Raw genomic sequence first — 16,025 nt, forward strand, 5'->3', positions numbered from 1 at the left:
TGCAAATAGTTTTGAAAACCAGTTGACTGATTGATAAGCTGGCAACACGGAATAATAATTTACACGAGTTTGCTGTTCAAACAAATTTGTAAATAAATGCCAGCAAGCAAATTGAAAATTCTTGCTTCAATTAGGCAACAGACTCAAGTCTCAAAAGTCGGAGACGACCCATCCAACTATTTTCTTAAGCTTTATCCACAGACAAGAGACAGAGACAGAGACAGCGAGCGTTGTCTTAATCAACAGACTGTGTGTGTGTGTGTAACTGTGTGTGTGTGTGTGTGTGTGGTGCACATGCACTGCGGCTGTTTATTACAATTGTTGTTGTGCTGGTTTAGCTGTCGCAGCTTGAAACGGTGATCGCCGGTGCCAGGCACGGCGACTGCGCTGCTCAGTGCGGATCAGCAACAAAAAATAAAAACAAAAAGCGCCAGTAAACAAGCGATGGGAGAAAGAGACAGCGCATACGCGTACACAAAGCGGCGGAGCAATAAAGAAACGCCGACAATACACAACGAGAAAATATTGTTTAAAGGCCAACAACAACAACAAAACAGTAACAAATAAAACGATTTTTATATGCATGACTATGGGTTACAAGCAAACACACACACACACACACACAGACAGAGATGTGTGTGTGTAAGTCAAGAAAATGCTGTAGCTTAAAGTCAGAGAGCGAGAGAGAGAGAGCGCGCAACATAACGAGCGACAACCGGTCGACCTATGATGTTATTACCGGCAGCAGACGCTTTCAGCTACAAGCCCCCCCCGTCAGTCCTCGCTAGCCTAAGCCACTGCACACACACACATACTACAAAGAGCGAGAAAGAGCGAGAGATCAGCAACGATGCGAAACGTTGTTACAGTGATGAGCAACGAACGCAGCAGCAGCAGCAGCAGCAGCAATGGAGACGAAGCAAATAAACAAAATAGCGACAACAACAACCGGCCGGCTAGCCTCTGTGTCTATGTGTGGGTGCGGGCAGCGGTGGTGGGGACTGCGCAGTGGGGATTTAAGGCAAAGGTAGCCAACCGAGCGCGACGCTACGCTGCCAGCGTCAGCGCCAGCGCAGCAGCAACAGCGTACGTACGTCATGGCAGCATGTGCATTCGCTTGTTCTCTCTCTCTCTCTCTCTCATGCGCTCTCTCGCTCTACTGCGCTAGTTGCAGTTGAAACCGGTTTGCACCGACAGACAACATTGCACTGCAATTTGCGACACTGTTGACACAGGTAATCTAATAGGCAGCGTTGCACGTTGCAAGTTGCTCTCTCGCTCTCGCTTTGTGTGTTGGCATTTAAGTCAATTGCCATATTTAACTATTGGATTTAAATTTGAATTTAATGTGCATAAATTTCTCTAACACACACACACACATACATAAACGGCATATGTGTGTGTGTGTGTGTGTGTTTGTGCCTAAGTAGTTGGCAACCGCAGCGAAAGTTCCACTCAAAGCACTCATAAAAGTTGCCTGTGCCTCGGTCAAAGTATTAGCAAAGTTATTTGCCCGCAACGGGCGAGCAACCGCAGCAGCAGCAACTACAAAGGCAAACACACACACACACACACACACAGAGAGAGAGAGAGAGAGAGAGCGCGAAAGAGAGCGAGAGCGAGAGCAGCAGCTAGTGAGAGCGAGTGTGCAATTAACTTTGCGTTCAGCTGCCAAACCCAAACTCAGCCCATGCCCACCCACTGGACATTGCCTGGCTTTTGTCTTTGCGTTTGCCGAAGAAGCAGCAACAACAACAACAACAACAACAACATTTGGTGGAGGCTGTTGCGGTTGCAGCTGCAGTTGCAATTGCAGTTACTGGTGCTCAAACTGTTGTTGCTGATGTTGCAGCATTCACTGCTGTCGTCATTTGGTGATTAAAGGCCAAACGACAACGCAACACAAAACACGAAAATCATGCGACAAGTCCACGCATTCGACACTGCAGTTTTCACATGCCACACACACACACACACACACACACACACATACACACACTTGAAATTGTTAACATCTTGCTTTTGTTTAATTGTTTGCCATTGAAAGCAGCTGAAGCTGCAAATTTGCGTCATATCAAACTTTTAAACTATTGACGTCAACTAAACTTAAAGTCGATTGCTAACAATTAGTTCAAAATAAATGTAATAATTATGCGTTGTAGTTATTAAACAAATATTTTATATAAACTAACTATAATGCAAATCAAAAGTCATAATAAAAAATTAATTTAAGATGGTAATAAAAATAACAAGCAGAGGCAATAAGAATAAAGTAACTTTAATGAAAATTAATTAAAATCTTAAACTATGCAAACAAGTATTAAAAAGAAAATTATACCTAATAATAATAAAAATTAAAAATACACAAATTAAACACTATTTTTTTAGCCGTGCACTAAATATTTATAAATAGTTATAAAAAAAATTAGAATATACATAAATTCAAAAAATTATTTAAAATTAAAAACCTCAAATTTAAAATAAGCAAAATTAATTAATTAAAATTAATAATAAAAAAGTAAGATAAGATAATAATATTTAAAATAAATAATTTATATGAAAAATATAAATAATTAATATAAATAATCTTATGAAAATTATGTAAAAAAAAAAAAATGATGTGTAAAATATAAAAAATAAGAGAGTGTTAATAAAAACATAATGAAACTAAAATAAAACAATAAGAAAATATGAGAAAAAATAATAAATTTAAGAATTAAAATCATGAATAATTAAAATATTAATATAAGAAAATGTATAAAGTAGTTAAAGATTAAATAACAATTACAATTTAATAATAATATAAGTATGAATATAGCTAATGTCATTGTGACTAGTGCGCTTAAGCAATAAAAAAAAAAAAAAATAAATAAATAGCACAATTTATTTTAAATATTTAGTTTGCTGTTGAAGCGCGCATATGCGTAGAGGAAGAAATGGACTTAATCCCTAGAACTGAGTTGCAAACACACACACACACATACAGAGGCATGAATAATAGTTGGGATGGCGCAAAGGTGAAAACAAGTCAAAGTTGTAGGCTCGAGGCCTAAGCCTAAAGCTCTACTCATGTTATTGTTGTTGCTAAATTAAATGGGTGTCAGTCTGTAACTAGCACATTGATATTGATGCGAACTGTCATGGCAAGCGGGGGGGAGGGGGGGGGAGAGAAGAAGACAACAACAACGTCGACGACGACGATGACGCGACGGTAGCGCAGGCAGCGGCAGCGGCAGCGGCAGCGGCAGACTGCAACTGCATTAATGCCGTTGTCTGTCTGCCATATTGAAACTGGAATTTGAATCCGGTTGCCAGCCACACACACATACACACACACATACACACACACATACACATACACATACACATTAACTTTTCTTTATACCTTTTCTCTTGCTTTGTTTGTTGTTGTTGTAAATCTTTGCTGTGTGCTGTTTATTAAATGTCATTAAAGTCATTTCTACTTTTTGCCTTTTGCTCTTTGGCGCCAGCCAGCCATGCACTTCCGCAATACACACATACACACATGTGTATGAGTGTGTGTGTGTGTGTGTGATGGACTCTAAGCTCAAAATGTCAAAAGGTAGCGTTGCAGCACAACAATCATCGTTATGCTACATCATCATCATCATAATATGTAGTAATAATAATAATAACAACAACAACAACAACAAAAGCAGTAGGAGCGCAATCAGCAAATTGCATTAAATGACTTTGTGCCAAAAGAACGACAGACAGCGAAAAAGAGACAGAGCTAGCGTGAGCGAGCTAGCGAGCGAGCAAGGGCATAAAGTTCGACTGGACCTGCTCACAGTTACACACATGTAACCAAACAAACTGTAAAACACAAATACAAACATACGAAAACAAAAAATTACAAATAAATAGTTAAGTCAACAGGTTGTAGCATTAAAAAATATTAAATTAAGCAAAAGCAAACTGAAGTTAAGCTGCATACAAATATTACAAACAAATTATCAGAGCTTACAACTTTTATAACTTTCAACTTCAATATGTTTATTTTTTGAGTAGCATTAAATTTCAATTGCAACATTTCATAATTTATATTAAATTCAACAAATGCAATTTTTATTACATGTGTCAATTAATTTTGTAAATAAAAGTTATAATTTTCAATGTAAATTTCAAACACATAAATTTTAACTTTAATATTTTATTTGAACTAAAATTATGTTTAAAAAAAATAATAATAATAAATAAATTGCAACTAATTAAGTATTATACATAAATATAAACACTTATTATGTGCAACAAATAATGAAATTTTAGCTCATATATATTATTTAAATTTAAAATAATTAATGCAAATTCAAATTTTACTTTTATCAATTTAAAAAAATGTAAATTCAAATTCAGTTCTTACTTTTATCAATTAAAAATTATGTCCTAAAAAAAATTAGAAATAAAAATTGATGCTGTGCAGAAAAAAGAAATTGCAACTACATATTTATTTTTTTTTAATTTAAATTAAGTGTTAGTTTTAATTTTAATATTATTCAAATGCATACATTTTATAAATTTATATTTATTTTAAATTTTAAACTTCAATTGCTTCAAATGCACAAATGAGTTTTAGATTTAATTCAATAATTTATTATGACAATTTACGTTGTTATATTAAATTTTGCATTTCAGCTTTTTTGCGCTTAAGTTTTGAATAGCTGCTAACTCTTTTTTGCTTTTTAGCAGCAGCGAGCAAATATAATAATATGAATATATATGAAAAACAACAATAAAGCTTAAATTTAAAAAATGCTATTTAGTGTGCACTTTAGCGAGCGTGCACTGTATGGTTATTGCTGCTGATAAATACTTCAATTAGACTTTTATTATGGCGACATAACAATGCCCGAAGTGCTGCGCTTAAAGCTTTGATTTGTTTAAATATAAATACACACACATGTGCATGTGTGTGTGTGTGTGTGTGTGCGTGTTACCCCCTGACAGGCAACATAAGTTTTGCGCTACAATTTCCCTAAAACCCAAACCCAAGCCCAGGCACCACCCCCTGCCGACTGCTGCTTGCATCAAGGGCGCGAACACAAATCTGTGGCGCACATAAAACGTTTCACTTAATTAAAATCAACAGCAAAAACGACGCCCCCATAATTCACACACACACACGAGCAGTTGTCTGGACGCTAATAGTCACATGTGTGTGTGTGTGTGTGAGTACAACAACAACTATAAATGTAGTCGTCGTCGCCTGGCAGTTCTTTAAGCTACGCGTAATAACTAAACGAAGACGTGTCCATATCGCTCTCCCTCGCACACTTATGTGCGCTCTCTTTCTCTCTACACTTGTTGTTCTTGTTTGGCTGTGTGACTAACGACTTGAAATTGCGCTTATTAAGACTTCCTGATTCATAATTTCAGGCAGCAGGCAACACAAAAATAATAATAACAACACAAAGAACCACGAAACGTAAAATGAAAAGGCAACAAACACACACACACACACACACGCGCACACACAGACAAACCTAATAACAATAACTTGCCACAATTTTGTTGTAAAGACTTTTGTGTGGGTGTCTAATAATTTAGCTACACTAGCAAAATAAAAAAAAAATTCCATTGCTCTCCAGACAAAATGTTTTCAATTTTTTCGTTGCCCTAAAATGCCTTTGGCATATTTTTACTTAAATTTTGAAAATTATTTTCAAAGCGCATAAAATATTTGCGCTCAATTATTTTATTTTATTTTATTTTTTTTGTCTTTTGCTACTTTTCAACATCATTTTGCGCCCGCAACACAAAAACTTTGCTTTCGGGCTAGCTTAGCTTAACATTTATCCCTACCTACAAATAATTTAACCCACCCACACCCCACTCCACACACACACACACACACAGAGCAGCAGCAACCACACCGCATGTTGTCTCTGTCGACTGCTTTTGTCTAGTTAGCTATCTCTCTAGCCTCTCTCCAGTCTCCAGGCTTTGGGCACTGGGCACTGGCCCTGGGCACTGCTGGGGTGAGTGTGTAAATTGTTGGTCATGCTGCGGGCAAATGATGATGGCAAACAACTTGCACAGATTTCAAGTGACACGAACAGTCACCGCTACATGTATGTGCCCACAAATATGTTGCTGTGTGTGTGTGTGTGTGAAATTAATGAAAACTTAGCGCGCCATTTAGTAGGCTGCATTAAAGTGTTAATCAATATACTAATTAGAGTAGCAATTGGCGCTTAGCTTAGATTTCTGATTAGATTAGCAACATTTTAATCAAAAACAAAAGATATAATTAGAGCTCTTCAGTCAAAGTAATTAGTTGAAAGAGTTGATAAGATTTAATTGTAATTATAATCTGCTGATTATTCAAGTTCAAAGTTAAACTCAATGCTTAAATACTTATCAACACATTGCTGTACTAAGACTTAATTTAAATTAACTAATTTAACTATATTTTTTTGCATTAAATCAAAAGTAATTACAATTAAATAACTATTAAAAAAAAATTTTTTTTAAATTGATAGCAATATTTTAAGTTGAAGACAATTCTTGACTATTTGCATGAAATAAAATTTAATTATATTAACTATTAACTTTAGTTTAAGCTAATATTTCGTTAAATCAAAAGTAATTACTGTAAGTAATTAAAGAATAATGAAAAATTTAAAAGTTCAAGGCAGTCTTTAATTTAAATCAAAGTCAATTCTTGATTATTTGCATGAACTAAAATTTAATTTAAATTAACTTTTAATTTTAGTTTGAGCTAATATTTCGTTAATTCAAAAGTAATTACTATAAGTAATTGAATAATAATCAAAACTTAATAGTTCAAGGCAATATTTTTTTTTGCTATTTTATAGCATATAAACTAATAAAATTCAATTACAATTAACAGTTAATTATAATTATGACAAATAATGAAACTGGATGAGGTTATCTCAAGCAAAAAGTTCAAGACAATCTTTGATTGGATTATCAACTTAAAAATTCTATTATAATTTATTTGCCAATATATATGTCTCATTAGACGTGCAGCGCAATCTTTGATTCTGATTAGATTATATATATTTTTTGTTGCCTTAGCTATTTTATAATAATGAATAATAATTAAAAGCGAAAGGCAATCTATGATTCTTGTTAGACTCACAATTTTTCGCTAAGCTATAAAATAATTAAAAGTTCAAGGCCAGCTTGATTAGATTATCAACTTTTTCTCTTATAATTAATAATCAATAAGTAATGAAAAGTGCAAAGCATTAACAATCTTTTTTATACATTTTTTAAGTATACTAGTGACACATAAAAGCTAAAATTTATAATGCTAAAAATACTTTGAAAAGCTCAAGCTGATTGAACTATAATTTCTAATAATGCAATATACATATGTATGTATAGATATTTTGAATTTCTTTCATTCTGTTGGAATATTTATTTTTTCACCAAACTAAAATAATATTAATATTTTCCAAGGCTTAAAAAATAATAATATTCAACTATTTGTTAGATTCCAAAAATCTTTAGCTGTGCTATTAAATTATAATTATTTATTTATTTTCAAGCTTAATTATTATATAAAATATTATATAATAACTAAAGTTGGTGATTATAATTAAACTCAATGCCTAAAATATTTCTACATAATTTCAAGCACTTAAAGCTATGCTCACTTTTCTTCTAATATTATAAATAATATGCAATTAAAAGATCAATTATTATCATAAATTCTGCCTAGTTTATAATTCTTTGCAAATCTATTGAATTATTTATTTATTATTTTTATTTTATTATTTATTATTTTTAAGTTCAAAGCAAATTACTAATGCTTAAAATTCTGACTTGTTGCTAAGCAAATTCAATTGTAACTAATAAATAAATAATTAATAAAATAAAATTAATAAAATAAATTCAGATCTATGCCTGAGCTTTTTAATTATAATCAAACTGAAAATAATAAAAAGTGAAGCTTGTTTAGATCCCATGATTCTTAATTGGTTTATCAAAAGCAATAAATTGCTAAAACTTTAATTGAAATACTTTTGTTTTGCAGATAATTTTGTGTATCTCTGAGGTACATTTGCTGGTTTTAATAATAACTTCTGCTCACTCACCTGATGGATTATGTCGTACACGTGATTCGCCGATTAGTGACGCCTGGGCTGGTGCCATGAAGTAATCCAAATTGTTTAGGGCCACAATGGCCAGAAGTAGGACGGCAATTGGGCCCATTTGTGGGCGTAGCATGCTCCGATGAATTATTTGTTGTTGTTGTTGCTGCTGCTTTCTTGTTGAGCTCTTAACAATTAACGTTGTAGTTGTTTTTCTGGTTGAAGCTGTTGTCGGTGGTAATAATGTTGTTGTTGTTGTTGTTGGGGATGCTGCTGCTGCTGCTGCTGCTGTTGTTGCGTAGCCACGTAAACGCTTTTTAGCATTATTAGGTGGCTTGTGGCCGCATCCGAATCCAATGCCCACGGGCCTCGGATTCATTGTGGCGTTCACTTTGGCCAACTGCCCCTTACAGTTAATTCTTTCTGTTTCAGTTAGCGCAGTTTACAGTGTATTTTAATTTTTAGCCACTGCCACTGCCACTCGCTCTCTCTCTCTCTCTCTCTCTCTTTCTCACTCTCTTTCTCTATATAACTTTTAATATATTCTTCAACACTTGTGCTGGAACAACAAAGAACGCAATTTAGCAAATTTAACAACAACAAAAAAAACACAAACAAAACCAAACTCAAATTTAAGTCAAACGATTTTTAAATGCGATTTGCTGCAAATTTTAACAGTTATATATACATATATATACATTTTTTTTATTTTTAGCACTTTTATTTGAATTTCAAGCACGCTATTGCTGTCTCACTCGCACACGCCCACGCTCTGCGCTCGCTTCTTCGCTTTTTTATGTTGCCAACTCTCTTGGTCGCCGTTTTTAACACTTTTTACAATAATTGAAAAACTTTTTTTTTCGCCGCTTTATGTGAACTTTTGCCCATCGCAGCGACGACGACGACGACGACGTCAACTTTTTTATCAGCACTCAAAAATTAAAATTAATATTGCACTTTATTTATACATAAGTGCCAGACATATAAATATTGTTTGCTTGCTTGCTTGCGGCATCAGTTTATATATATCTTATATATATATAAGCTTAGCAGACGTTTGTATGTGAGTAATCTGTCGGCTTCAGCAGGTCCTGCAACGAAAGATGAAAAGAGAAAAGCGTTTTAGTGACTGCAAATTGTATTTAATATTGGATAAGTTTGTTTATTTCAAAAAATTGAATATAAAACAATCGGGCTATACTCAATAGAAACTCAAAAGTTTTATATTAACTTCGATTATAATAGGCAGTGCCATCAATAAGATCTAAGATAAGAATATATATACATATTTTATTTAGAGATCAAAATTCTAATATATGATTTCCATGTCAGTTTATTAAAAATATAAATTTATTATTAAATTAAATACAATATTAAGCTAAATTATTTATTATTAATTTTTATGCTTTTTATATTTAAAAATATGTATGATATTTATGATTTCCATGTCAAATTATTAAAAATATAAATCAATTATTATTTTTTATTTAATTATTAGATATTATGTTTTCTGTATGACTCTTATATTACAAAAAAAAAAGTATTAATAAAAGCTCAACTATTTTTGATTATTTTAAAAATATTTATACTTTTATTCTATTAACTGCAACAGTTGTCAATTTTTTTTTGTTGTGTATGATTAATATGCTTTATAAGATTTATAATAGAATTCTTTTTTTTATTTTATTTTTAATTTTTGTTGCAAGTAATTATTAAATTTAATGTGTTTAAAAAATGTTCTAATTACATTTATTTTGAACTTTAAATAAACAAATTATTATGATTTAAATTTTTATAAAAAAAAACATTACAAAAATTGTAATTAACAGCATAAATATTTATACCCATTTGCTGTTTAAATAAAACGAATTTTATAAATGAACTTAATATTTAAATAAACAGAGAAGGAAAAGAGAATTAGAAAGCAGAATTTAGTTGTGCTTAGCAACTTGAAAATTTGAATTAATATTCTATCTAAAATTTGTTTTTTGCTGTGTTAATAAAAACTTTGAAATTTAGTTGCGAAAATATTGAATTTTTGCACATTTGAATTTAATAAAATATAAAATTTTTTAAAATTGATTATAGCTGCTAGTAATAACTATATGGCTGATATTTTAAGTAAAGCTAGTGCTAGCTGCTGAGAGAGGCTCAAGTAAATGCCCAAGTATATGTGTCTGTGTGTGTGTGTGAATATAAATGGCGCTGCTTAAAGTGAGTTTGCGTCGTGGGGCAATCTCAGCTGGCGCGTTGCTTATATTTGGCCATTATTTAAGCATTTCGCATTACACAATGGCCAATAATAAATGACGTATTTATTTAACAAAAGCGACTCTCTAAGGAATTACCGCATCAAGTTCTGAACAAAACATAAAAAAAAATAAATAAATAGTACATTGAGTAGATTACATTAAATTAAAGCACAAATGAAATGCACAACAACGAGAGTGACAGCAACTGCGAAAGCGAAAAGCAAAATAATAATGTATTAAAAAAAAAGAAGAGAGAGAAAAAGATGAGATACAATAAAATACAATAGCAGCAAAAGATCATAATAAGTGGCTGCATAATGATGAGTTGGGGGGGGGCAAGTAGAAAAATCAGCCCACAAAGTGAAGCCACAAAATAACAGAGCGACGAGACTAAGAGACAGAGAGCGAAAGAGAGAGCAAACAATAAGCGAAAGCAGGGCGCGGAGTGCGGCTCGAGTGGGTGTGGGGTGGCTGGGAGGGGCGGGGTAGGCCTGGACTGGTAACGGATGTCGGTCGGCCAGGCCAGAGCTGCGACAGTCAACAAAAGAAATTGCTAATGTGCGCAAGTAAAAATAGCACACACACATACACACACACACACACACACACATGAAGCTGTTAATGTTGCTTTATCTATCTATGTCTCTAGCCTAGGCTATCTAACGTTAGCGCACTCGAGTCTCTAACTCCAACTTAAAAGACAATTGAAATTGAAAATCAGTGAAACTGGTTTTCCCACACAAAAAACCGTTAGGGCTGCTGCTGCTGCGCAAATAAAAGCGCAGAGTAACGCAAGTAAATAAAAAACAAGTATACGCAGCGTAGTTTGTCTGGCAGCAAAGAAAAAAATCAATTGGCTACAGTTTGACATGCACTTTGGCTACACGCACACTAATGAGCGTTAGCTCTAATCTAAAATGGCCAAACATAAAATGTTCAACAGACTCTGCACAGCCTAGAGCCAGGCACCTGTCCGTTTTCATTAGACTGCTTAGTGGGTGGTTGGGTGGTTGGGTGGGTCGCTCATAACTTGAAATTGAAATCTGCAGGCAAATTGTAGCGCGGGGCGGCGTGCGTTGCCAACGAGCCAATCAAGCGCCCATGCCAAGGCAGCGCCAATCAGCCACCCACCCCACCACCACCAGCACCACCCATCAGCCCACCCAGCTAACAAAAATCATTTTGAGCTGGATTTATTGCGCGCCGCTCAAAGCCGCGCTAATGTGCGCGCTGAAAAGCGTTGCAAGGTGCGCAAATTTAAGATGAGACTGGCTTAGCTTTCAGCTAAGGCTGCTGGGTGGTGGGTGGTGGGTGGGTGGCCTGACAATATCTAACAAAACGTTGGCCAATTTGCCAAGGCAGCCGTCGCTTTGCGTCGAAGACGGCATCAGGTGCGCATTATGCCAAAATGAGAATTATGATAAGCAAAGAAAAAAAATGTATCCAAAGTAGAGCCGCAGCGCAAAATAAATAAAAAAAATAATAACATAAAATACACTCGACCAAAGTGAGAGTTTACAAAATTTGAATTTGTGGCAAGCAAAAACAAGAAGAAGAAGAAGCAACACAAAAAAATATTTACTTTATCATATTTTTAGTGCTTAATCGAGTTTGGTCTAAAATATGGCCAAGTGAAAATTGAGTGAGTGCTGGGGCAGCCAAATGAACAAATTGAAGCAAACATAAATAAAAGCAGCTAAAATCGACAAATTAATTAAAAAAATGAAATTCAAACAGCAGCTAAGCTAATATAAAATCATTTCATCTCACAAATAAACCAGCAAATAAAATTCTAAAAAAGCTTTTTAATTAAATAAAAACACTTCATATGCAAAAAATAGTAAACAACTAAATATAAGCATAAAATAAAGTCAAAGCAACAAAATATTAAAAAAAAAAATAATGAACAAAATTATAAAACGTTTTAAGCAGAGTAATAAAAAAGCAAATATTATAAAATCAAACTGCATATAAAAAGAAATTAGGTCAAAGAAAACAAATTACAAAAATAAAATAAACTAAATTAAAAAACATTTTAAGTAGAAAAATAAAAAAACATATTATAAAATCAAACTGCATATAAGAAATAAAGCAAAACTAAATTGAAAAAAAAACTTAAATAAAAACAAATATTTTAATATAAAATTATACAAAATTTGCCTAATTTATTCTTTAAAATCTACAAAAAATGTGAAAAAATTTTTTTATAAGATTTTGCAAATTAAAATAAAATAAAATATTTTTCTCTATTTTAATTTTAAATTTTGCATTTTCGTGGAATTTAAACATAAAAAGAAAACATTAAAAAACAAAAATATTAATAAAAAATTATTAAACGTTTTGAATAGACAAGTAAAAAACAAACATTATACAATCAAACTGCATATAAAAAATAAAATAAAGTCAAAACAACAAAATAAATAGAAAAAACTTGAAATCAAACAAAGTAAATTTTGCTCTTTTTTTAAGCAAATAATGTTGCCAATTAAAAAATGTAATAAGATGCTGCAAAAAATAATTTAAATTATATATTTAAAAATATAAAATATTTGTGCACTATTTTAATTTTAGTTTCTGCATTTCTTTTCCCTAGATGAAGCAGACTGTCTTTAATAACTTGAAGTGCTCACAATTTAAAAATCTAATTCAAGCTGCTAATAGTTGAACATACGAACTCTCTAGGGAGCATTTGTAGAAAGGTTGACAATAAAATGATATGTGCATAGCTTGGAAATTAACTATTAAAGAAATGCCTCAAATAAAGTCGCTTGACTCAGCTTGACTTAGTCATGGCCAATAGCTGAGTCAGCTTAATTGATTGTTGTCGCTGCTTCTTTTGAGCGGCTTGGCATATAAAATATTTTCGTATGATACACATGTATTTATTTATTTTTAATATAAGCGTAAATCATTTAAAAAGCTTAAATATTGTTTATAGAAATGTATGCAACGTTGCATTTAAATGAAATAATTAGTTTTTATTAAAACAAAATGAGAAGCTCAAATAGAATATTTTAATGGACGAGCTGTCTTAATTAATTTTATAGCCATAACAGCTTTATAGGCATTCAGCTTAAAATTGATTTGGTATAATAATTAAAACTTTAGGCTATGCCTTGAACTAAGGCAAGTCAAGCAGCTGAACAGATTTTTCCAAATATTTCTTCAACTATTTTTCGAACAATTATGACAGAAATCACGCAGAAGAAAAACGACAAACTCAATGCAGTCAAAAAACCATAAAAACGCACATAAAATATATCAAAAATTCATTAACAAAATTAAAGAACAGCAGATTTTTGAAAATTAACAAGAAAAACGCTAAATTGGCAACGCTGCTGCAGACCTTAGAAATATGTTCAGTTAGCTCTAACTTTATATAAGGAACTGCTTTATGTTTGTAGCCCACGCGCTTTGGCTTGGGACTTCAATTTCATGCCCAGGTACAGCTCATTGCATTTTAACTAGCAGCGGCTTTAAAAAAGGCACATAAAAGAAAAATGAAAAACTTGCTGGAGTGTCAAGCGTCAATTTCTTGACGGGCATTTATAACTTTTTTTTTTTTGTTTTTTCTTCTGCACATTTTTTTACGTAGCAAAGTTTGAGCTGCTGCGTCTTTTTTTTTAAGTTCTGCTGCGACCACAATTCATGAACTTTACACGCACACACAAAGCACATACATGTGTGTGTGTGTGTGTGTGTGTGTAATGTAGGTTAAATGCTCGCATCTTTGACTTGGCAACTGGCAAGTCAATAGTAACAATTTGCAGCGTGTGTAATGAGGTTCGCCCCAAAATTGTGTCAATGGGTGAAGTTTATACACAAGCGACACACACACACACACAGCTACATATGTATGTGTGTGTGTGTATGCCAAACATAATTGGCATATGCAGCGTTTTTTTTTTGCCAGTCACCTCGATTCTGCAAAAATGTTGTGTTTTTTTTTTTAAAACAAAAGCGCAAATGAAAATGTGGAGCAGCTGAAGCGTGCGAGCGAGAGCGCAAACGTGCAAGCGAGAGAGAGCACACAAAGGTACAAAGCATCGTAAATCAATTGGGCAACATTTTCATTTATTTATTTATTTTATTTGCCAACGAAATGGGCACAAAATTACATTACCAGCCCCAATGCTAGGCCTTAGCTTTACCGTTATATGATTTTCAAGTTCAATTGCATAACTGATTTGGGTATATCGTATGAATTATGCTCGCATACGGGCAGAGAGAGAGAGAGAGCAAGGATATTGATACCGTTAGCATTGCCAAAACAACAGCCGAACAACATTGCTTATCCTGTTTCCTTTACACACACACACACACACACACACATACACATGCATATATACTACTAATACGTGTGTGTGTGTGTGTGTTCATTTGTTTTTGCTTGTTTCATTTGTATTTGTGCAGCGCTTTACGGCTTCGATTTCAATTTTCAGGCCTAGGCAGAGCCAACAGCGCAGAAATCCCTTTTTGCCACTTTGACATTCGTATGTATGCGTATGTATGCGTATGTGTGTGTGTGCATGACTCGCTCTCTTTTTTTATTATTACATTATTTACACTGGCTGCCAAAATTGTATTAAAAATGAACTCTACCATAGGGGCTTTGTCTCTTTATATATATTTTTTCATAAATATATGTGTGTGTACTCTGCCAGTTTGTTTGATACTTAATCCCAAGCAGCTTAATATATGCCCATCAAATTTAATCTTTTTAATTAGCAACGCGCACTTGTCGCTTTCTATTGTATTATAATATATAAATATATTTTTCGTAAGCCCTAATATGAAGCCTAGAACATTTTATTAAACTTGAATTGAATTGCATATAAATAAATTCATGATTTATACTTTGACTCTAATATAAATTTTACTTAAAATACTTAAAAAAAATAATTTTTTTGTATTTTTTGTTAGCCTATAATATTATATAAGTCTCGAACTGAATTAAAAAAAAATGTAGTTTTTGAGCTTAAAATTTGTTGTAGCGTACTATGAATTTTTTGATTTTATTATTATAAATTATTGGTCATGTATATAAATATTTTTTGTAAGCCTTAACATTAAGCCTATAATATTTTGTTATTCTTAAATTGAATAAAAATAAAAAAAGGTTCGTCTCTAATATAATTTTTGCATAAAATCTTAAAAAAAAATAATTTTTAAGAGCCATCAAAATATTTGTTTAGGAAATGTGAGCCTTATTATATTATATATTATTATATATTATAAATAATATATATAAATATAATAAGCCCAGAATATTTCATTATTCTTGAATTGAATAAAAATCCATGATTTATATTTTGTCTCTAAACTAAATTTTTTCTGCTTAATATAAGCATTGCATTAAATTCATTTTTTTTTTGAAAAGGCACCAGCATTTTTTTTAGTTACTATAAGCTTAAAAATTATTTGTATATTTTTTGATACAGTACTCTAAACCTTTTGATTTTTTATTAAAAGTTAAAGCGCAAATAACAAACTGCAATTTCTAAGCCAATTCCCATTTCTATTGCAGTTCTAGCCTTCAACTATTCATCGCTATTCATTGCCATGTATTTTTCTATTGCTTTTTCCATATTGGCAGCAAGTCAATCTACATGAAAACATATTCAATAATATAATAAACAAAGCTCTTTCGTTTATATTTTAAGCTTTCACTTTTGTGCGCTGCGCTTAG

General features: G+C 32.5%; 1 protein-coding gene across 1 annotated transcript in view; it reads right to left on the reverse strand.

Moving 5' to 3' along the window:
• Positions 1 to 16,025, reverse strand: part of LOC108605396 (low-density lipoprotein receptor-related protein 2) — a 143,864-nt gene that overhangs the window by 106,670 nt on the left and 21,169 nt on the right. The window contains exon 2 of the mRNA XM_033294541.1: positions 8,088 to 8,643. Coding sequence (XP_033150432.1) covers positions 8,088 to 8,463 — 376 coding nt within the window. The 5' untranslated portion in view covers positions 8,464 to 8,643. The remainder of the gene's footprint in view (positions 1 to 8,087; positions 8,644 to 16,025) is intronic.

Source organism: Drosophila busckii, chromosome X, assembly GCF_011750605.1.
Source record: "Drosophila busckii strain San Diego stock center, stock number 13000-0081.31 chromosome X, ASM1175060v1, whole genome shotgun sequence".
Lineage (NCBI taxonomy): Eukaryota > Metazoa > Arthropoda > Insecta > Diptera > Drosophilidae > Drosophila > Drosophila busckii.